Source organism: Ahaetulla prasina, chromosome 7, assembly GCF_028640845.1.
Source record: "Ahaetulla prasina isolate Xishuangbanna chromosome 7, ASM2864084v1, whole genome shotgun sequence".
Lineage (NCBI taxonomy): Eukaryota > Metazoa > Chordata > Lepidosauria > Squamata > Colubridae > Ahaetulla > Ahaetulla prasina.
The window spans coordinates 8,294,974-8,318,609 of NC_080545.1; the positions used below are offsets into that span (position 1 = coordinate 8,294,974).

At 43.9% G+C, this 23,636-nt stretch overlaps 1 protein-coding gene across 1 annotated transcript in view; it reads right to left on the reverse strand.

Annotated features, from left to right (window-relative positions):
• Positions 1-23,092, reverse strand: part of PUS7 (pseudouridine synthase 7) — a 31,358-nt gene extending 8,266 nt beyond the window's left edge. Inside the window, exons 1-11 of the mRNA XM_058189768.1 lie at positions 22,956-23,092; positions 20,618-20,678; positions 18,648-19,047; positions 16,761-16,845; positions 14,479-14,580; positions 12,127-12,271; positions 7,421-7,532; positions 5,439-5,516; positions 4,761-4,889; positions 1,743-1,868; positions 714-775 (exon numbers count right to left, since the gene is read on the reverse strand). Coding sequence (XP_058045751.1) covers positions 714-775; positions 1,743-1,868; positions 4,761-4,889; positions 5,439-5,516; positions 7,421-7,532; positions 12,127-12,271; positions 14,479-14,580; positions 16,761-16,845; positions 18,648-19,018 — 1,210 coding nt within the window. The 5' untranslated portion in view covers positions 19,019-19,047; positions 20,618-20,678; positions 22,956-23,092. The remainder of the gene's footprint in view (positions 1-713; positions 776-1,742; positions 1,869-4,760; positions 4,890-5,438; positions 5,517-7,420; positions 7,533-12,126; positions 12,272-14,478; positions 14,581-16,760; positions 16,846-18,647; positions 19,048-20,617; positions 20,679-22,955) is intronic.
• Between the last annotated feature and the right edge of the window lie 544 nt (positions 23,093-23,636).

The following is a 23,636-nucleotide window of genomic DNA, read 5'->3' on the forward strand; positions in this document are numbered from 1 at the left end:
TGATCCACGCTTGCGACCTTCCGACCAGCAAAGTCAAAGAGGAAACCAGGCTTATTTAACAAGCGTGTCATTAGCAACACCTGCAGTGATTCACTTAAGCGCTGGGGCAGGAAAGGTCGTAAAATGGGACGAAACTCACTTATCAAATGTCTCACTTTGCAACAGGAATTTGGGTCTCCATTGTGGTCATAAGTCGAGAATTGTCTGTCCTAGTTTTTTTAAAAACTAGGTCAATGATGGCTAACCTTTTTGCCGTTGCGTGCCAAAAGCGGCGGGAGGGGGGGGAGTGCAAGGGGGGGGTGCGCGCATGTGCCCACACCTATCGCTTCAATGCGCCCTGTCCCCCCCATGCTTTCCCTGTTTTTGGCACACGATGGCACGGTGGGCCTGGTAGGCCTGTTTTTCGCCCTCCCCAAGCTCCAGAGCCTTTCTTGGAGCCTGGGGAGGACGAAAACGGCCTTCCCCACCCACTGGAGGCCCTCTGGAGGCCGGAAACAGCCTGCTTCCCAACTTCCGGGGGAACCCAGAAGGCCCCAAAATCAGCTGGCCGGTGCACGCATGCGCACTGGAGCTGAGCTAGGGCAATGCTCACGTGCACACAGATATGGCTCCGCGTGCCACCTGTGGCAAGTGTGCCATAGGTTCGCCATCATGGAATTAGGAAGTTTTGGTAGTTACTCTTATTTCAGATGATATTCCACTATAATACTTGCCTCCTGGACGTGGTTTGAGAATTAAATCTATGGCTTCATTCCAGTTGCTCTGCAGAATAGCTCTAAAAATCCAAACACATTTTTTTTGAGATTGTACCGTATCAGTCAAAAGAAAAACACTTCAAGGCACATTATGCCTGTCGCTAAAGCCAGCAAACAGAAGAAGAGATCTAATCTGCAATTCTCACTTTTTGAAAATTTACGTGGACGTGAAACCCCGAACTACGAGTTGAATGAAAAGCCGACGGCAAGCAAAAATACAGACCGAAAATTAAAATTAAAAAGTATGTTGTATAAGCCCAGGAAATGTGGTTAGTTTATAAAGTCACAATTCAATTCGCTGAAGGTCAGCATTTCATACAGTTTGCTCAAGCCATAAAACTCCTTTATTTATTTATTTCCCAAAATGAAGGTACAAGAACTTGGTTAAGTTCTGGAAGCCAAGTGCATTTTTTACTAAGCTTTGATAAAATGCTATGATAGAATAGGATTATGGTTTTATGATTATCCTGTTGACAAATACAGGTTATCCTTGACTTACAATCATTAATTGTAGCAAATTTCCATTGCTGAGTAAGACAGCAGTGAAAAAGTGACCCACAACATTTTTACACACTTGATCAAAATTCAGATGCTTGGAAACTGGCAGGTATTTATGACGGTATTTATGATGGCTGCAGTGTCCTGGGGGGGGTCACGTGATCCCCTTTTGCGACCTTCCGGCAAAGTCAGTGGGAGAAGCCAGATTCACTTAATGGCCGTGTTGCTAAATTAACAGCTTGCAGATTCACTTAACAATCGTGGCAAGAAAGGTCGTAAAATGGGGGGGGGGAGAGAAAAACTCCCTTAAGAACTGTCTCGCTTAGCGATGGAAATTTGAGGCTCATCTCATCTGGTCATAAGTCGAGGACTACCTGTGCTACAACTGTTACAATAAAAGTAGTTCTCAGCTACATATAGGCTGTCTGGTTTTTATCAGGTCTACCTTGCTGAGCCGACCGATGCATATTTATAAAAAAAGCAACTTACCTTCCTACTTGAAACGTAGGAACGGCTGTGGTTCCAAACCTCTGCATGCCGTAATAATTAATAAATCCGGTTTCCTTAAGGGAGTGCATGGCTTGCTGAACTTCATCATCAGTCCCCGTTATATTTCTAATACAAATAAAAGTGGTACGTGAGGGAAATGGGAAGAAATTTTTAAGACAAATATCCATAATTTTGTCTGATTATTTAGAACAGGGGGGGTCAAACACAAGGCCCGTGGTCGGATCTGGCCCATGGGGCCATGCTGTGTAAGGGGCCATCCAGAGTCGCTTCAGCCCAGTCTACCTGCATCGCTTTGACCTGGTCTACCCAATGCGAAGAGGAAACATTGGGCCAGTCCTGGTGTTGTGACTCGTCCTCCTTCCTCTCCTCAGCCGGGCCCCTCCCGTCTCCAACCCTTTTAGCAGACTCCGAGTCTGATAATGAAGATGAACGGCCTGTCATGCCTCCAGCCCCCGGCCCTGGCCCCATGCCTGGAGAGGATTCCAGGAGTAAAAGGACAAGCCCGATAAACCTCACTCATACAGCGTGTGTTCCTTTGGCTCAGCCGTCAGAGCGGGAAGCCAGCCAGGTGCTGGAATTACTCGGGCCTACTCCCTCTGACCCCTCCCTTTCCCTGACAGCAGATCCAGCTGAAGACAATTCACAGTGGGAGGACCCTCGGTTCCGGAGATCTGAGAGGCAACGCCAGCAGAAGGAGGGGTGAGGCAGGCCTGGATAAATGCTGAGTCATGGAGCCACACCCCACAGCCTATATAAAGGACCTGCTTTTGGCATTCCAACCTTGAGTCAAGCAAAGTCTTATCTAGTTTGCTGATATTGGACTCTATCACTGAACTCACAACTTGGACTCCTGCCTGCCCTGATAAACCTCGAAGGAACTTGGCAAGCTGCAAAGGCTTCGTTGCCAAGTTTGTTACGGACTTCCTTGACTCGTTCGTTGGAGTGGGAGTGGGACACGACACCTGGAGTCTGGGGAAGGCTCTGACGAGTTCTCTGCGTCCGAGGCAGAGATGGGGCAGAGATGGGGCCAGGGCCATAGGACAGGTATCAGCTGCCCTCAATGAGGCAGACGAACAGCTGGAGCCTGTTCCCGGTGTGCACATCCTCAGAGTTGCCAGATGAAGAGAACAGCTAAAGAACAAGGGTCGACTTGGGAGTAAGGCCACAGGTGGACGATGAAGGGCCCCTCCCAGAGGGAATAAAAGAGGAGCAAAAGGGGAGGGGAGTTTGCAGAAGACAATTAGTTCATTACTGCGTTCTTGCCAAGTATTGCGGCGTCTGAACGATATCGGCCTGGCCACTCTCCAAGCCTCATAAAGGTCGGTAAGCATGAACTATCTTGAAAGACTGCGGGAGAGGAAAGACTTTGCTGGAGAGGAATTCACTGTAAATTAAATAAAAGGGCTTTATCAGGGCGAAGACTCGCCTTCGTGCTGCTTGGGAAGCCTAGGTCAGAACACCAGCGTGGCTTTGGCCTGGTCTATCCAATGCCAAGAAGAAACATGCCAGCAGTTTGGGGAGTGGCGTCAAGCTGACCACGCCCACCCAGTCGGCCACGCCCAGTGAGTGACGTCAAGCTGGCCACGCCCATCTAGTTGGCCATGCGCCCCACCCCTGCCCCCGAACTCAACCACAGCCCTGATGCGGCTCTCAATGAAATTGAGTTTGACACCCCCGATTTAGACTAAGCCAGAGTTAACCAACATGGACTCTCAAAGTTGCTGAGCCTTAAACACAGGGTGTTTTATTTCTTAAAAACAATGCAAAGCGTTTTAAAAATAGAGGATTGTATCCAGGAAAATTTTAATTGGTCATATTCAGTTAACTCAGTAGATCTTAAGTTTAACTGGTTAATATGGATCTACACCAAACATAAGCATATTTACATACCGAGTGTTGTGCCTCGCTCGCCCCCCTCTCCGCAGCCGAGCCCCTCTCATCTCCTATTATCTCAGCCAGGGACTGATAGTGCAGACGAAGGGCCTGGCATGCCTCCAGCCTCCAGTCCTGGCACCATGCCCAGACAAGCCGAGCAAATAAACCCCTCCCCCACAGCATGTGAACATGAAGAACATGAAGCCAGTCACGAGCTAGAATTGCCGACAGCTGGAGGATGGACGGATCCACGCTTCCGGAGAATGGAGAAGCGACGTCAGCAAAAGGAAGGGAGGGGCAGGCCTGGATAAGTGCTGAGTCATGGAGCCACACCCCATGGCCTATATAAAGGATCTGCTTTCTGGCATTCTTTGAGTCAGGCAAAGTCTAACTTGGATTGCTGAAGTCACATCTTGGACTCCTGCCTGCCCTGAGAACTCTGACAGAAGTTTGGCAAAGCTGCAGAGGCTTTGTGGCCACGCTTGACACAGACTTCCCCGACCCGGCCATTAGAGGAGGAGTGGGACACGACATCGTGTTTCCCCGAAAATAAGACCCTGTCTTATATTTTTTGAACCCCAAAATAAGCGCTTGGCCTTATTTTCGGGAAGGTCTTATTATTTTGGGGTGCGTGGAGCAAGACGGGGTTCCTCTTGCCATCTTACCTGATTTCCAGCTCTGTCTCCCTAACCCTAACCAGAGGAAATGGCGGGGACCAGCTGCGCATGCATTTAAATATTTTTGGGGAGGGCTTATATTTGGGGGGGGACATTTTAGCGCATGCACGCAAAAGCCTGATTGGGCTTATTATCAGGGGATGTCTTATTTTTAGGGAAACAGGGTATTTGGGATAGGTGTAACCCGAGGGCCAATTGAAAATCTTGATTTTAATGGTTAATCCTCTTTATTTAATTTGATTTATTCTCCAGAGGAAGAAAAGAATGCATCTTTCGCTGAATCAATCCAATCGGCAGTTTTAGGACCCTTCGACAAATGAACATATTTCTAATCTCTGCAGTAGAAAAGCTATTTCAAGCCTAGTTAATGAAATTTATTCCACTTTTCAGAGGTCAGGGGTTCCTAATAAACACAGAAATACAGCATTATTATTATTTTTTTTACCTCAGACCGACTGTGAAATGGTTTCCTTGCAATTCCCCCAACTTCAGCGGGTGATTCTTGTAACTGAAGTTCCCAAGCTTGCAGTTCATTAAGCATTTGTTTAAATGAGCTAGTCTCTGTGCGGTGATTCTATCAAAAGCAGAGAATGAAATGTGTTAGAGGTTAAAACCAATTACTTTTCTCCAGAGATAAATTGGCCCAAACTAACAAAGTCATAGAAACTATGATCAAATTTTAAGCTTCGGTGTTCCCCCCCCTCCGCCCCCGCTCTTCTGTATCGTAGCTGTGAGGAAGAAATTGGAATAGTCTATTTTATTAAACCAAGGCTTGATAAGCTGCGATTTAAATGGAGGTTTTCATTCCTGGAGGCTTTTAAGAAGAGCTGGGACAATCGTTTGTCTGAAATGGTACAAGACCTCCTGCTCGAAAAGGGGGTTGGACTAGAAGACCTCTAAGGTCCCTTCCAGCTCTATTCTGATTGATTGATTGTTATCTTTAGAAATGGAAAATTCTCCACCCCTTCATCTCATTTCTGCACTTGCTGAATGCGACTCAAATGGCCAAATAAATATTACGATCGAATCTGCACTCAATTTGCAGCATTGGATCCAACTGTAGAAAAAAAACAATATTTGAACCAGATTAATTAAACATTATGCTTCTTTTTTTTTTACTTACTTCAAAACAGCTATCTTTTGAACTGTGATAGCCCTTTTGTCTTTGGTTCCCATGTAAGAAAATATGGTCGGCTTAACTCTTTAAAGAAACAAAAAGGAACAGTTTAGCTGGGATAAGTTATGGGGTGGGGTGGAGAAAATCCTAAAGTATCATTTCATGGTGTATACCAGGCAGGAGTGAAATGTTCCCGGTTTGGACCGGATTGCCCGATCCGGTAGCGACGGCGGCGGGTGATTCGGAGAACCGGTAGCAAAAATCCCTCCCCTCGCATGCCCAGCTGAGCCGCGCGATCATCATAAGTTTTTTTTTACTTTTCAAAGCATTTTTTCTTCGGCCGAAAAAAATGCTTTTAAAAGTTTAAAAAAAACACCCTCTGATGATTGTGCGGCTCAGCTGGGATTATCAGAACCCTTTAAAAGCTTTTTTTCTACAAGCTCTTCAGCTGAAGAGGCTGTAAAAAAAATACTCTGAAATGGTTCTGGCGATCAGGCAACTCACCTGGGATCATCAGAACCCTTTAAAAGCTTTTTTTCTACAAGCTCTTCGGCGGAAGAGGTTGTAGAAAAAAATGCTTTTAAAAGGTTTTTTTTTAAAAAAAAGTTGGCCACGCCCACCATTACATTAACCCCACCACCACCAAGCTATGCCCACAGAACCGGTAGTAAAAAATTTTACATTTCACCCCTGATACCAGGGGTGTCAAACTCAAAGTCCGGGGGCCGGATTCGGCCCGCGGGGTGCTTAGATCTGGCCTGGAAATGGGGCTGCCCTGGAAACAGCAAAGATCGGCCCGCGGTGCCTCTGCCAGCGAAAACGAAACTCTGGAGAACAGCGCACAGCCCTCCTGAGCTCCGTTTTCATCGGCAGAGGTTTGCCAGAGGCCGTCGCAGCCGGAAACAGAGTTTGGGAGCCTGTTTTAGCTGGCAGAACGCTCGGACCATCACCGGTGCCCCCGACACGAGTGACGTCAAACTGGCCACGCCCTCACTGGCCACCCCCCTTCCCGAGGTCAAACACAACTCTGACGCGGCCCTCAATGAAATCAAGTTTGACAGCCCCTGTCGTATACACCGCATTTTATTTAAGATCGGTTATGCTCTAAAGCAGCGCTTTTCAATCTTGGCAATTTTAAGACGGGTGGATTTCAACTGGTTGGGGAATTCTGGGAGCTGAAGTCCACACAGCTTAAAGCTACCGAGGTGAAGAGAGGCTCCATCTTTAAACATCCATGACTTACTTGATCCCAATAGCCCTCGACTTACAACCATGTCATTTAGTGAATGTTGGAGGTTAAAATGGTGCTAAAAAAAATGATGTATGACTGTATGTCATTGAAGACTCAATCATCCAGGCCAAAGGTGTCTAAAGCTCGAATCATAGCAACACGTTTGGTCCAGTTGCCACGAATCAACCTTTGACCTACGTCCGTTTTTCACACTTACGACCGTGGCAGCATCCCCATGGTCAGGGGATCAAAATTTGGACGCTTGGCAACTGGCTCCTCGTATTTATGACGGTGGCAGTCCTGCGGTCCTCTTTTGTGACCTTCTGACAAGTGAAGTCAGATGGGGAAGCCAAATTCACTTAGCAGCCATGTTACTAACATAACAACTGCAGCAGTTCAGTTAATAACGACGGTGGCAACATAGGGCGTAAAATGGGGCAAAACTCACTTAACAAGTGTCCTGCTTAGCATCGGGAATGCGGGGCACAATTGTGATCGTAAGTCGAGGACTACCGGTTATGTCCCGAAGTAATAAACACTGATATGAAGATCGCACATCATTTTTAAAAATAAAGAGAAAGGCATTCTACCCACAATCTCCTGCAATGTTCCTTGAGGAAATGATTCTAAATTTCTACCATCTGCTACAAACAAGGATCATGACAAGAGTCGTTTGATAGAGACAGGCGGCATATAAATTTAATAAAATAAATATCTTGACGCACCTCTTTCTTTCTCTTCCCCAAATACTACTCACCTTAAATATTTGGACAGCATATTGATTGCGTCCATGGTATCCTTGTTTTCTTTATATAAGACAAAATGGCAATAATTTCCTCTAGATTTTGGCCAGGAATGTTTCCTCGGGTCTTTTGCAAAGAAAACAGGAAAGACGTAAAATGTTAATGCGTGGAAAAATGCCGTTCTTTTCTAACAAGCGACATTTGCAAATCCTGGGCGGGGTTGTGTGTGACTCTGGTCACGGGGGGGCCATCTGCCTCCTGAGAGGGGTGGGGAGATTTCGGGGTCCCATTTGCATCCCAGAAAAACAGATATTTGACAGCAATTATTTGCTTATATCGATGTTTCTCAACTATGGCGTCTTGAGGATGAGTGGACTTCAATTCCCAGCGCTGTCCGAAGACGTCTCCGTGGTCATGTGGCCGGCATGACTCAACGCCAAAGGCGCACGGAATGCTGTTACCTTCCCACCCAAGGTGGTCCCTATTTTTTCTACTTGCATTTTTTTACGTGCTTTCGAACTGCTAGGTTGGCAGAAGCTGGGACAAGTAACGGGAGTTCACCCCGTTACGCGGCACTAGGGATTCGAACCGCTGAACTGCCGACCTTTCGATCGACAAGCTCAGCGTCTTAACCGCTAAGCCCTGCACACACAGGTACCTAACTGTAAATTAAGAATAATAAAAAAAAGGTTTACTTCTGAATGAAATTGGGAAGTCCTAGACAGCACATGCATGCCTTCATCTTTGTGATTTGTTTCTTCAAATCCTTCGCTATTTAACTTCTCTAAATGATCATTATTTTGTCCGACATTTCATTTTCTGCTTCGATGAAACACCAGGATCTCTCTTACCTGTTGATGTTCTGGCCTCTGGTCACAGGCATAGGATAAAGAGCATAAGACAGCATGTTTTTCAAATTTACTTCTGTTTTGGCTATTGAAGCGTTTCAGATGAAACATGCAAGTTTTATGGTTTGTATGCTGTAGATGTCTGGAGCATTGAAACGGTTAATATGGTGGTGACTGACAGCTGTTTGGACAATGGAACGTGCAGGGGCAAAGGAAAGGAATGGACAATTTCGGCTACACAGGCCACAAAGAACACTGAGGGCATTACGGAATACAGAACAACAGAGTTGGAAGGGACCTTGGAGGTCTTCTAGTCCAACCCCCTCCTCAGGCAGGAAACCCTCTATCGTTTTAGACAAATGGTTGTCCAATCTCTTCTTAAAAACCTCCAGTGTTGGGGCACCAACAACTTCTGGAGGCAAGGCGTTCCACTGCTGAATTGTTCTCACTCTCCGGAAATTTCTCCTTCGTTTCCAGGTTGCGTCTCTCCTTGCTAAGCTTCCATCTATTACTTCTTGTCCTGCCCTCAGGTGCTTTGGAGAATAGGTCTTGAAAATCCCCTTTTCTTTGTGACAGCCCTTCAAATATTAGAAAGCTGCTATCACGTTACCCCTAATCCTTCTCTTCCTTAGAGTAGACATACCCAAAGGTTTAAGTTTTCCAGGTGCTTAGAACAGAATTTCAGTTCAAAACAGAGAGAGCCTATATAATCAAAGTCCTGATCATATTTAAGCCAATGACACACAGGGGGAAATGTAGCAGTGTCCGACGGGCCTTGCATGTGATAGCATCACGTTCTCCACAGCTGACCCATGCATTATTCTCCTACAGGTAAGCCGCCGGAGATGGAAAGCATGATTTTAAGATTTCGTTTCCATCTGTCAACATACATGCTCCATGCAAATGCATGCAGACACATCTTTAGATACGCTACCCAAGACGCAATTACCTTTAGCCCCGTGATATATTTACATTTTGGGATTACATTTTTGTAATTGTATTAAGTAGGCGACGTAATTAACTACGTGGAAGGTGCTAGATGCTACATTTTAAAAGCATGGCAGGTAAGATGGACGAGACAGAAAGTGGTTATTTGGTTGTAAGGTAAAGGTTCCCCTCGCACATATGTGCTAGTCGTTCCCGACTCTAGGGGGCGGTGCTCATCTCCATTTCAAAGCCAAAGAGCCGGCGCTGTCTGAAGATGTCTCTGTGGTCATGTGGCCAGCATGACTCAACGCCAAAGGTGCATGGAATGCTGTTCCCTTCTCACCAAAGGTGGTCCCTATTTTTCTACTTGCATTTTTTACGTGCTTTCAAACTGCTAGGTTAGCAGAAGCTGGGGCAAGTAACGGAAGCTCACCCCGTTACGTGGCGCTAGGGATTCGAACCTCTGAACTGCTGATCTTTCGATTGACAAGCTCAGCGTCTTAGCCGCTGAGCCACTGCGTCCCTTTTGGTGGTATCCAGCACCAAATCCCTAATAAGCTAGCATGGCTAGGTATTATTTGGATACTGTTATTGGGTCATTGTTGACAATTAACATAATAATAATAACAACAGAGTTGGAAGAGACCTTGGAGGCCTTCTAGTCCAACCCCCTGCCCAGGCAGGAAACCCTACACCATCTCAGACAGATGGTTATCCAACATTTTCTTAAAAATTGCCAGTGTTGGAGCATTCACAACTTCTGGTTTAACCATGGTTAACATGGTTAAATAGCCTGAGGGTAATGGTTTGCAAGCTGGAGATGTCCGGAAATCAGTCAACCATCTAGAGACACAACAAAAACTTCAAATCTCAAAAAAAACTTCCCCTCAAAAATGTGACTCAGCAAAACCGTATCTTCTACTGAAGCATCTTTTTTTCTTTAAAGAATTGGCCAAGGTTGCCCGTAAAATTATCTTCTCCCGAAGCAGAGATAAAGAGCAAATTAAAATGGCCTTGATGCTTGGTTTACAAACTTCATGCCAGTACACTTTCTGCAAACTCTTTCAATTTGCTTCTTCCCCCATCAAAATACGGACTGATGTTCAAGTATATATTTAAAATATATCTCCTCCAGTTTCTAATTCTTCTCCCCCCCCCACCCCGGTTTCCATCATATCTTTTAGACTAGGATTTCTCAAACTCAGTAGCTTTAAAATGAGTGGACTTCAACTCTCAGAATATACGGTATTTATAGTTCGGGATGATCTGGGAAATCCGCACTTCTTAAATTTGGGAAGTCCACACTTCTTAAAAGTTGCTGGGGTCAAGAAACACTGTTTTAGATTGCAAGCCAGAGGTATCTTCAGGGATGGGTAAGTGATAAAGGATGTGTCAGCTGCCTATCTTTGCTTTCTTTGAAGCTCGGCACAAGGGGGTGGGGAATTCGGGAGGGGAAGAGTGTTGGAGGTTGAAAGAATGCTGTGGGATTTTAGGGACTATGGACACGGATAGGAACCAGAGGTGCCGAACCGAGTCATCTTCCTGGCTTCAAGGACACCGGCCCTGGAAATATATTGCAGCGCCTGGGAGGTACCCGGTTCCCAAAACATAGAAACAGGACCTGATTGGACTGCCCTCCCAGTGGGGAAGAGTTTGAGACCTTGGGGATTGCTTTCAATATATGATATTCAGGTGGTTTTTTTTTTCCTTCAGAGTTTGCCTAAAAGTACACCTTTGTTGTGGTCCGTTAGCAGCCTACGGAGCTGGCAACGGAGTCGGACAGCGATGAGGCTGAGGTGAGGCCAGGGCTATCGGGAGGTGAGGTGCGGACTCCAGAGCCTCCAGAGATTGATAGTAGTGAGGCAGAGGAACAGGAGGAGCCTGTTCCTAATGCATGCATGAGAAGAGCTGCCAGAAGGCAAGAGCAGCTGAAGCAGAGAGGACAACTCGGGAGTAGGGCCAAGAGATGATTGGCCCCTCCCATAAGGCTTAAAAGACCAGCAACGGCGTTTAGGCTTTGCTGGAAAACAATGTTGTAGCTGCGTCTTCTGCTTCATCTTCTGCTTCATCTACGACTTTGTTTTTGTGGCTTCTGGACATTTGCCAGGAAGGGCCTTTGGCAGTTTGCCTAATTGAACTAGGGTTTGTGAGATAACCGAGGAATTTGTGTTGGGAGGCATTTGTTTTACTTTGCGTTGAACGCTGGGAATGCAGTAATTCCCAGCAGTTCGAATACAGTTTGTTTTTTCACAAACTAAGTTTATTACTACCTACTTGGGCCTGGGTCACAACCTTTTCTCTACCACCTATGGAGCCCAAGAGCTGTTCTTTCTGAGGGAGTAAGCTGTGGCCAGACTGACAGACGGATTTTAACCCAGTGTATGCGCCTGATGATGTCGCCCCTAGGTAAAAAGTTGCCTGAGTGTGCATTTGTCGCCTGTGTCATTTCGAGGAATGCTTCAAATCATGCGACTTTTGCTTTTTTTTTTTTTTTACTGCAGGAAGTGCTCGACTTACGATGGGCTCCTTGGTGATCGTTCAAAGTTATGACGGTCATAAAAGGAGACGGCGTGAACCCCGGGACACAGCAACCGCCATAAATACAATGCCGGTTGCCGAGCGTCTCAATTTTGGTCACCTGGCCCCTGGGATGCTGCAAGGGTCCTTAAGTGTGGAAAAAATGATCACCACTGACGTTTTTCCAGCACCGTTGTAACTCGAAACGGTCACTAAACGAATGTTTGTAAATCAAGGACCAGTTGCAAATGGTTTTAAGAGCAGATGTCATTCTGCTGAGTTGGTAGGATGTCCGAAGCCTTTACTCAACTTCTTTGGAACTGTGTCCAAATAATTAGATGCACCCATGAGATGCCCTCAGGATGTTACTAACCTGCTTTTCGTTTTTTGTTTTTTTTTTTCAAAAAAACGGCAGCAATAAAACTCACTTGCAAGTGATTTTTTCCCAGCTGCGTGATAAGCAACAATGCACTTTTTCCCATCCTGGTTCTCTGTTTTGGTCTCTAATCCTGGAAATAAAGATTTTACAGCCTGGTGTATAATTGTCCTTTTTTCTTTAGTGTCTTCAATTACCTACGCAACAACACAGTAACAACAACAAGAAGAAGAAGTAAATACTCCCATTATACCATGTTTCCCTAAGCAAAAGCAGTATAAACGGAATGGAATTTATCATTTTTTACAAATCATTCAAGGTGGCGAACACATGGCGCTGCTTCCTCCACTTCTTTACCCCCACAACAACCCTGTAAGCTGGGTTGTTAGACTGTGACTGGCCCCTGCTGATTTTCGTGCTTAAGGCGGGAGTAGAACTCTCAGTCTCCCGGTTATTGGCCCAAAGTCACCCACGGCTAAGGTGGGATTTGAACTCGTGGTCTCTCACTTTCTAGGCTGGTGCCTTAACTCCTTCACCAACTGGTTTATTGTAAGCTTTTAAGGGATGAAGGAAATGTACAACCGCTTTTTCTTTCCTCCCCTCGTCTTGTTTTTGCTTCGTCCAAATTCTGAAAACCTCAAGCTGGAGCAACTTCCAAATTCAGGAGAAAATCAATTTTATTTCATTTGACTGCTCACCACTGAATGTCTCTTATTATGCAGGTCATTCTGGGCTCCCGAGCTGTTAGTGCTAATTGTCGAAAGTACCTTGGGTGCTTATCTATATTAATCCAAAATTAAATACACGTAGCACCCGTTTGGATGTTTTTATTTGGGGGTTGTTGTTTTTTTGTTTTAAAATGGTTTTAGGATTATATTTTTAGACCTGTAAGCCATCCGGAATGATTGACCGAGATGGGTGGCTATAGAAACGGAATAATGAATGAATAAGTAAACAAATAAATTCCAAATGCATTAAAGCGAAAGGTCGGGAGGAAGTCAGATGGAACCTTTCTGTGTGACAGGCTTATTGCCTATAACGGTGACGGTGAACCTTTTCAGCACCGAGTGCCGAAAAGGGAGAGTGTGTACACGCACGCTCGTCCGGGACGCAATCCGGAAGAGGAGCTGCCCAAGGGCATGTGCGCGCTGGAAAATGAACTTCCGGTTTCCAGCGAGTGCATGCACAGTGAACAACTAGTCTTCTGGTTACTGGCACGCATGTGCCGCAACGATCAGTTGGCCGGCGCATATGTTCATGCCGGAAAACGGAAGACCAGTTCTTCCAACTTCTCGCACTGCCATGCGCACAATGGCCAGCTAATCGTCGTGTGCGCATGCAACGGCAGAAACCCGGAAGAGGAACGGTTGCCAGGCAACATGGCTCCGCGTGAAACTTCGGGCGCGCATAGTCATAGGTTCGCCATCACGGGCCTATAAGAAAATTTTTAAAATCCCAGTGGTTCTGTCACAAAAACTTCTCTCCCTCTCTCTCTTTCTGCAATCTGAAAGGATACCTAAAATCAAAACTCTTTCAATTCATATTTTTTATTTATTAAATTTTATTTAATCAGAATGATTAAATAATCAGAATGATTTTAAAAAGCCCAACCCCTTCTATTCCCCCCCCCCACTTCAAAAGCAGAAAATCTATTTTGCAAGTCTTCGAACAGAGCAGAGTCAACAGGCGGTCCATAGAAGGAACAGTAAAAGGGCATTAATGTGATCTGTATTTCAAAGGGCCTCTATTCGGTTTTCTTCCTAATAAATAATTGCTTAACAGCAGGAGTGGGATTCAAAAATTTTAGCAACCGGTTCTCTGCCTGGTTCCTGGGTGGGCGTGGCCATAGGGGTGTGGCCTACACAGCCTCCTGTGTAGGAGCACACAGCACCACGATGGGGGAGGGGCGTTTTTGTTCTCCCCAAAATCTGGAGGTTTTTCTTGAGCCTCCGGGAGGGCAAAAACGGCCTCCCCAAGGCTCTGGAGGCCCTCTGGAGGGCCCGTTTCCAAACTTTCAGATGGCCCGTTTTTTCATCTTCCTCCGCAAAGGCGCTGCACTTACCTGGCATCCAAAATGGGCCTTGTGGAGACTCCTGGGAGGGGAGGGTCAGGGTGGGCGGGGCCAGCCAGTCCTTGCAACTACTGGTTCAGCGAACCAGATGTAAAATTAGCATCCGGTTCGCCCAAACTGGTCCGAACCGGCTGAATCCCACTTAACAGGCTTAATACCTAATGTAGACGTTATCTGAAACTCACACCTACAAGTTTTGCCATCTACTCTGTGACTCACATCCGCCTATGCAGTTTCTTAGGAACCCCCCCCCCTCCCATTCTTAATTGTTTGGGTTTACTGTATAGCTTTCGCCCAAATTAATTGGAACAGACATTATATTTTGAAGCGTACCTCAATGGAAACACTGCTTTCTTTGTTTTTAAAAAGTTGCAGCTCTTCCAGGCGCTGTTTCTCTTCGGGTGACAACACTGTGAAGATCTCTTCAGGAGGATCCTAGTAGATAGATAGATAGATAGATAGATAGATAGATAGATAGATAGATAGATAGATAGATAGATAGATAGATGAAAACACAACAAATAAACAACAAACCTGAACATTTCCTTAATGCAGGTTTTAACTGACTTTAAAAGTCAGGTTTTAACTGACTTTTTAAATGTTTTATTTATATAACTTTCAATTTTCATCAAGCAGTGTGTATTTTGGGTACAAATCAGCGGTGGGTTTCAAATTTTTTTACTACCAGTTCTGTGGGTGTGGCTTGGTGGGCGTGGCATGGCTTGGTGGGCGTGGCAGGGGAAGGCTGCTGTAAAATCTCTATTCCCACCCCACTCCAGGGGAAGGTTACTGCAAAATCCCCATTTCCTTCTGATCAGCTGCGGCTCAGGAGGCAGAGAATAGATCCGAGCGGGGCTAGTCAGAATTTTTACTACTGGTTCTCTGAACTACTCAAAATTTCCACTACCAGTTCTCCAGAACTGGTCAGAACCTGCTGAAACCCACCTCTAGTACAAATGTATTTAAATAGTCATATTACACATCTTTGTTGTAATAGATCATCACCATCATATTGATAATATAATAACATAATAGTATAATAACATTAATACTTAACATTTAACATCTTCTTTAACAACCCTCCTCTTTGCCATTTCCTCCACTTATGTCTCCTCCTTTCTAACTTCTGTTTCTGCTATCTAGCCATTGATAGAATATGCCCCATATCAAAAAATATTCACGTGTTAATCTGTCCATTTCTGCACAATCTTATATTTTTTTAATTACATTCCCCTCGGATGGTATCTCATCAAATTTTCCATTGTTGCTCAAATACAATTCTAGTTGTAATTAGTATATGCAGGATCAAGTATGCAGTCTTTTTATCATATTTTTCTGGTAGAATGCCTAACAAAAATATCTCAGGTTTCAGGTCTATATGTTGTTTTATCAATTTTTCAATATTTCCAGCCCTGTGTGTATTTTGTCCAATACTCTACTGACTTTTAAACGTCTGTGGAGATTTTCAATCATCTAAACGTCCTTTTTCCAAAAGGCAACTGGATTTTCTTGTTGTTGTTTTCGTTGAAAATGTTTGAGAAACGAAACATTTTCAAAGAAAAAAACCTGAGACAGTCCGTTTTCCTTTTGGGGGGAAAAAAGCTGTCAGGCCTAGAAGCCATCTTTTGTATTAGGCCTTCAGACCTGCCATGTTTACTGCTGTGGGAAACTGGAAGAGGGGATTGTATGGAGCATGGGTGATATGTAGTCATAATAACAGTTCTTTCTCAGAGAGTCAAGGACATCTTGCCCTGCACCTGGACGGCTGGAATTGGGAGGCATCTCCAGTTGGGTCGGTGCATTGATTGGGCCATGTGATGGACATGTGGGCGCTGGGCAGGGACTTGGACTTTCCTTTGGGTGGGGAAAACCTGGAAGCTTTCAGATTCCCATGTAACACCACTCCTGCGCAGGCTGCACTGGCTACCTGTGGTCTTTCGGGTGCACTTCAAGGTGCTAGTTACTACCTTTAAAGCGCTCCATGGCTTAGGGCCGGGTTATCTACGGGACCGCCTACTGCTACCGATTGCCTCCCATTGACCCGTGCGCTCTCACAGAGAGGGACTCCTCAGGGTGCCGTCTGCCAAGCAATGTCGGCTGGCGACCCCCAGGGGAAGGGCCTTCTCTGTGGGGGCCACCACCCTCTGGAATGAACTTCCCGCAGGACTCCGCCAACTTCCTGACCTTCGAACCTTTCGCCGCGAGCTGAAGACCTATTTGTTCACTCGCGCAGGACTGGCATAGGATTTTAGATTTTTTATGGTCTAATTTTTAAATGGGTATTATGATTTTAAATTTATCTTAATTTAGGCCAAATTGAATAAGTTTTTTAATTAGTATTTTATATTGTATTTATATTATTGTCTATTTTATCTGGCTGTGAACCGCCCTGAGTCCTTCGGGAGAAGGGCGGTATAAAAATCTAATAAATAAATAAACAATAAATAAGATTTGGGTTTTCCCAGATGTGCCAATATGAACATCTCTAATAAAATGGAACTTTGAGGAAACTCAAGCCTCGGAGTTTTCTTTCGCTGGGGGTGTTGCTTGGAACCCTGACAAAAGCACCTTCTGGTTTAAAGTTTATTACAGGAGCAACGGAAAGAAAATTTTACCTCCTTATCAACTGGCACGGAGAAGTCATCTAAATGAATGATCTCGCCTTCTTTTCCTATTTCATGAACCACAAAATCGGAGTATCTAATAGAATAGAAGACAGATTACAAGTCAATGCAGAAAATGCCCTGTATACACCTGTCAAAAGACTTGCAGTTAGGGCAGAGGAAGAAGAAGAGGTGAAGAAGAAGAATTTATTTATTTACGTTAAATTTATTTGCCTCCTATCTCATTGTCTGGGGCTATTCTGTCTAAAGAGAACCGAGATCAAATAATCGAACAATAAAATAAACAACGCAAAAGGAAAATAACACATACATCAACATGATAACCAAAAAATACAGCAATACGATAGCAAAAAAAACGATGAAGCATACACAGGTAGTCCTCAACTTAAAACACTTTGTTTAGTGACCATTCAAAGTGACAACTTCACTGGAAAAAAAAAAGACTTACGGCCATTTTTTACACCTAGAACTACTGCAGCATCCCTATGGTCACCTGATTAAAATTGAGACACTTGGCCATCAACTCAGACTTATGACGGTTCCAGTGTCGTGGGGGGTCACGCGATCCCCTTTTGCGACCTTCTGACAAGCAAAGTGAATGGGGAAGCCGGGTTCGCTTAACAACCCCATTACTAACTTAACAAATACAGTGATTCACTTAACAACTGTGGCAAGAAAGGTCGTAAAATGGGGCAACATTCACTTAACAACTATCTTACTTAGCAACACAAATATTGGGCTCAATTGAGGTCGTAAGTCGAGGACTGCCTGTAATAAATACAGCTGAAGATTCATCACTTTGGCCTAAATAATTTTACTGCATCAGGGACAAAAGTGTTGCCACCGGAGCTAGGAAATTGGATTATAGCAGTGGTAGCTTTCATGGTAGGCGGTAGGAGTTTTGTCCGATACTGAAGCACTTTCCTTTTTTTTAATTTAATTGACTTTTAAAAACATTTTCATAGCATTATTTAAAAACATTTTCATTAGGTTTTCATAAAATTCCCCGTGACAATTTAAATTTCTGAAAATATACTATCTGTATCGCCCGCGCATAAGTTCATATTGTTCATATTATGTAAGTGAAACTAAATGGCGCTATAGTGTGACCGCAAACAAAAGAGCCTCGTCCCAGAATAGCTCACGCATCTCCCCCCCCACACGACCCAGCTGTAACAGCCGGCGCCCCCACAAACCCAATTCACGATGCGCGAGAGGCATGCGCAGACAATACACAGTGTATTACTGTGGAACTGGTAGGCAGTTAGAAAATTTTATTACTAATAGAGATACAAAAGTGGGCGGTAGGTATAAAAAGGTTGACTACCCCTGGATTATAGCATTGAAAACACTTCAGGGCTTAAATGCAATTTTTTTTCCTCAGCAGTTAACGATTGGGGTAAAACTACATAACTAACGTTCATGACTTGCTCAGCGTACATACAATTTATTTGGCAGGTATAAGGACAACTGATAGTTCTTGGTGAAAAATACTGTTTTTGTTTTCGAATAATTGATGCCAATTTTTCATTCATTACAAAATCTTGCTGCCGCTTACAGGTTAGCAACATAAATTTTGGGCTGAATTATGGTCGTAAATCGAGGACTACCTATATTTACAATGGTTGCAGTGTCTTGGGGTCCCACGATCATAATTTGCAATCTTCCCAAATTTGGTTCAATGAGGGGGGGGGGGAACCCAAATTTAGTTGACGACCAAACAACTGTGTTGATTCGCTGAACAATCATGACACAAAAGGCTGTAAAACTGTCCGCGACCATTTTGCTAAGCCCTGGAAATCCTGGCCCCAGCTGATGTCGTAAATGGAGGACTACCCATAATGCAGTTCTTGTCAGAGCCCACCCATTCAGTATTACCTCTCTTTTAATATTCCTAGAAAGCCCTGGTGCGAACTAGCAAATTTTTTGATGCCCACATCCTGCTCCATCAAGCCGTGTTTCATCAGATCCGCAAATTTCTCCGGTTCACGTTCCCCATCGCTTTCTACCAATTCTTCTTCCTCTTCTCGGCCTGGATTTTCTTCATTCAAAATTACGTCTCCTTTGGATTCTTCAACTGGAGGGCTTATTGGCTGCTCGGAGCCGGCTTTGGCTTCCTGATTGGAATTCTCTTTTTCTTTTGGGCATTCTTTGGAGAACTTCTGCTTTTTAACGTTGTCCACGTCATCTTGATCGCCTTCGGGATGGGCCCGCTTCCGGGATATGTTTTCTGTGTCCGCCGTTTCCATTCTTAGGGCATACAGATGGAGGAATAATCCTGCAGAAGAGGGAGAAAGGCTCTATTAGTATATTCTATATGTTTTTTGCTTTAATTGGACCTGCCACTTTCTGTTAATATACAATAGTGGCCAAAATTGTGGAAACCTTTTGAGAAAAGTGTATTTTTGAGGTTTGATAGCTAATAACACCACTTTTTTGGGGGGAGTTTCAAGATAATCCTATTCCACTGCTGGAATGGCCTGGGAATAGCCCAGACCTTCACCCAATTGAAAATCTATGCAACCGACTAAAGAAACTGGTTAGTCAGAAGTGACCCAGCAATAAAACCCAGTTAATAAAAGCCATCCTTCAATCTTGGTTTCACATTAGAACAGCTGCAGAACTCAAAGACTTGGTTCACTTCACTCAGACACTGTAAGGCTGTAATTCATGCCAAAGGTTACCCAACTTAGTATTAACTGACATGGGGATAATTTTTGTATATCTCATTTTTTCTAGGTGATAATTTTTGCATACCTCATTTTTTTCTGCCTGTTTCACTTTTCTTCTTTATACTGTAACTGCTATTCTAATAGCAAATCCTTCCTAAAAGTTATTGCATTACATTCTTGATTAAATTATCTTTCCATTGATATATAATTTTATGGTACTACTCCCCCCAAAAAGTGATATTATTAGCTAGTTTTAGAAAATACACTTTTTCCAAAAGGTTTCCACAATTTTGGCCACTACTGTATATCAATCTCCTCCCCTAAAACAGAATGATTTAGACAAAGATAAAAGTGCATTTTATTTCAGTTCATTACATGCTGCCCGTTAACATATTTTACTTAGTTCCAAAATGAATGTTATGCTTATACTGTATTCATATATGCACTTATTTTGTAAGTTAAGGCTGCTGAATCAATGGCCTTTATTTCTGACAAGTCGTGGAGAAGATTATGACTTTAAATCCACACATTTCTCCTTCACACAGCGGTAGTTGAATAGTGAGGAAATAATGTGACACCTTCAATTGCATTCCTAAAACTTCTTAAGTTAGTTCAATTATAAAATCTATAATTATAAAATTATAAAAACTGCTAGATGGACATTCTAGAAGTATTCTATAACCAATTTAGACAAAGAAGTCAATGTATTTGGGCTGCTCCAACTTGTGGATTTTTTAATTGTTTGGCTCGCTCCTTCTTCTCTCCCTCCCTCTTTCTCCTTCCCTCCTTCCTTTCTTCTTTCCTTCCTTCCTCTTACTTCCTTATTCCCTCCCTCTTTCTCCTCCCTTCCTTTCTCCCTCTTTCTCCTATTTTCCCTTCCTCCCTCTCTTTCTCCTTCCTCCCTCCCTCCCTCCCTCCCTCCCTTCCTTCCTCTCTTCCTTCCTTATTCCCTCCCTCTTTCTCCTCCCTTCCTCTCTCCCTCTTTCTCCTCTCTTCCCGTCCTCCCTCACTTTCTCCTTCCTTCCTTCCTTCCTTCCTTCCCTCCCCCCCTCCTTCCTTCCTTCCTCCGTTCGTTCCTTCCCCTTCCTAAAAACCTTGGCCTTTCAATTCAACCAGAGGCTAGCAAGCAAAAGCCAGACAAGGGAGCGGTCAGGAGACAAAATCCTGCTAACTCACTTTCTCAGACTCAAGGCCACAGGCCGGGCTCCTTCCTCTGCTCTGCGCACAACCAAGGTCTCTGAAGAAGAACAGAAATCATTAGTTGCAACCCAACACCTTGATCTTCAAACCCCAACCCTAAAACACGTGGCACAAATAGTCTTCCACATCAGAATATCTTCACCCACATGCTTTTAACTTTTGAGTTTCGATAGGCTAAGTATGAACACATGGGGGTGGACAGAGGTTTAAAAGTACTGGAAGTACAGTCTTCTGCTATAAGGAGGAATAGTTGACAGATGATAGAAATAGGTAGGTGATAGAGACAGATAGACATATAGACAGACAGGCAGACAAATAGATGGTAGAGATGGATTGATGACAGAGATAAATACATGGACAGATGATAGATAGATAGATAGATAGATAGATAGATAGATAGATAGATAGATAGATAGATAGATAGATGATGGATGGATGGATGGATGGATGGATGGATGGATGGATAAATATACATAGGTAAACAGAGACAAATAGATGGTAGATAGATGGATAGATGACAGAGAAATATACATGGACAGATGATAGAAATATATATATGTATAGAGACAGACAGACAAAAAGATGGTAGAGATGGATTGATGACAGAGATAAATACATGGACAGATGATAGATAGAAAGATAGATAGATAGATAGATAGATAGATAGATAGATAGATAGATAGATAGATAGATAGATAGATATAGATAGGTAGATGGATGGATGGACAAATATACATAGGTAGATAGACAGAGACAAATAGATGGTAGATAGATGGATAGATCACAGAGATAAATACATGGACAGATGATAGATAGATAGATAGATAGATAGATAGATAGATAGATAGATAGATAGATAGATAGATAGATAGATAGATAAGATAGATAGATAGATAGATAGATAGATAGATAGATAGATAGATAGATAGATAGATAGATGGATGGACAAATATACATAGGTAGATAGACAGAGACAAATAGATGGTAGATAGATGGATAGATCACAGAGATAAATACATGGACAGATGATAGAAATATATATGTATAGACAAAGACAGACGGACATATAGATGGTAGAGATAAACATATGGACAGATGATTGATTGATAGACAAATAGATGGATAGATGACAGAGATAAATACATGGACAGATGATACATAGAAATAGACAGACGGACAGAGAGACAAATAGATGTTAGAGATGGATAGATCACAGAGATAAATACATGGACAGATGATAGATAGATAGATAGATAGATAGATAGATAGATAGATAGATAGATAGATAGATAAGATAGATAGATAGATAGATAGATAGATAGATAGATAGATAGATAGATAGATAGATAGATAGATAGATAGATAGATGGATGGACAAATATACATAGGTAGATAGACAGAGACAAATAGATGGTAGATAGATGGATAGATCACAGAGATAAATACATGGACAGATGATAGAAATATATATGTATAGACAAAGACAGACAGACATATAGATGGTAGAGATAAACATATGGACAGATGATTGATTGATAGACAAATAGATGGATAGATGACAGAGATAAATACATGGACAGATGATACATAGAAATAGACAGACGGACAGAGAGACAAATAGATGTTAGAGATGGATAGATGAGAGAGATAAACATATGGACAGATGATTGATTGACAGACAGACAAATAGACGGATGGATAACAGAGATAAACACGTGGACAGATGATTGATCGATCGATAGACAGACAGACAAATAGATGGATAGATGACAGAGATAAACACATGGACATCCATAGAAATAGAGAGACACGCAGACAGACAAATAGATGGTAGAAATTGATAGATGACAGATAAACACGTGGACAGATGATTGATAGATAGACAGACAGACAAATAGATTAATTAATTAATCAATCAATCCCAAGGGAATTAACCCGCACGGTGCAACATCCACGGAGGAAGGAAGGGAAGAAGGGAGGAAGGAAAGAAAGGAAGGAAAGGAGGAAGGAGGAAGGAAAGGAAGGGAGGAAGGAAAGAAAGAAGCCCCAGCATCACCAAGGAAAATACAGCATCAGAAAGTCCCCCCACTCCTCCTCCCAGAAGCCCCCCACAACTCAGCGCCCCCCCCCTTTCCCCAAGCCTTTGCAAAAGGGAAAGGGCTCCTCCGCCCAGGCGGCATTCGCCAACATGGCCCCTCCGGAGGCGGAGAGAGGCGCCGGTGCAAGGGGAGCAGCCGGGGCGATCCCCCGGCTGGGCTGATCTAAACGGGCGCCTCCTCCTCTTCCTTCTCCGGGCCCCGCCAGGCGCGCTTACCGGGCTCGATCCGTGTGGAGGGATTCCCGGGGCAGGGAACGAGAAGGCAGGCCCTCTTCCTCCTCTTCCTCGGCCGGGCGCCTGCAGTTGAGAGCCGTTCCGGAGCAGGGGAGAAGCATGGGCGGGCCAAGGCGGAGCTCCGGAGGGCAACGCTGGGCTTCTGCGCAAGGCTGCGGGCGGGCCTCTCTCATTGCACCGGTTTCGGGCGAGCTTCCAATCCGTGGAAATTAGAAGTTGCGGGAGCTTCATCCCTGGAGGCTTTTCAAGGAGAGACGGGGATTGGCATCTGTCAGAAATGGTGCCGTTGGTGGGGTTGGACTAGATGACCTCCAAGGTCCCTTCCAACTCTTTTGTTATTAGTTAGTCGGGGGGGGGAAAGCACACCTTTGGGACAAATATTAACAGAGTTGGAAGGGACCTTGGAGGTCATCTAGTCCACCCCCGTGCCCAAGCAGGAGACCTTACAAACCATTTCTGACAGATTTCTTCTTGAAAGCCTCCAGGGATGAGGCTCCCACAACTTCTGAAGGCAACTATTGTTCCCTTTCATTATATCCAATTAATATAGTTATTGCATACTTATGCTTATATATATATGCTTATATATTATATAGTTACTTTCATGCTTATGCGTATATATACTGTTGTGACAAAATAAATAAATAAATAAAATAAAATAAA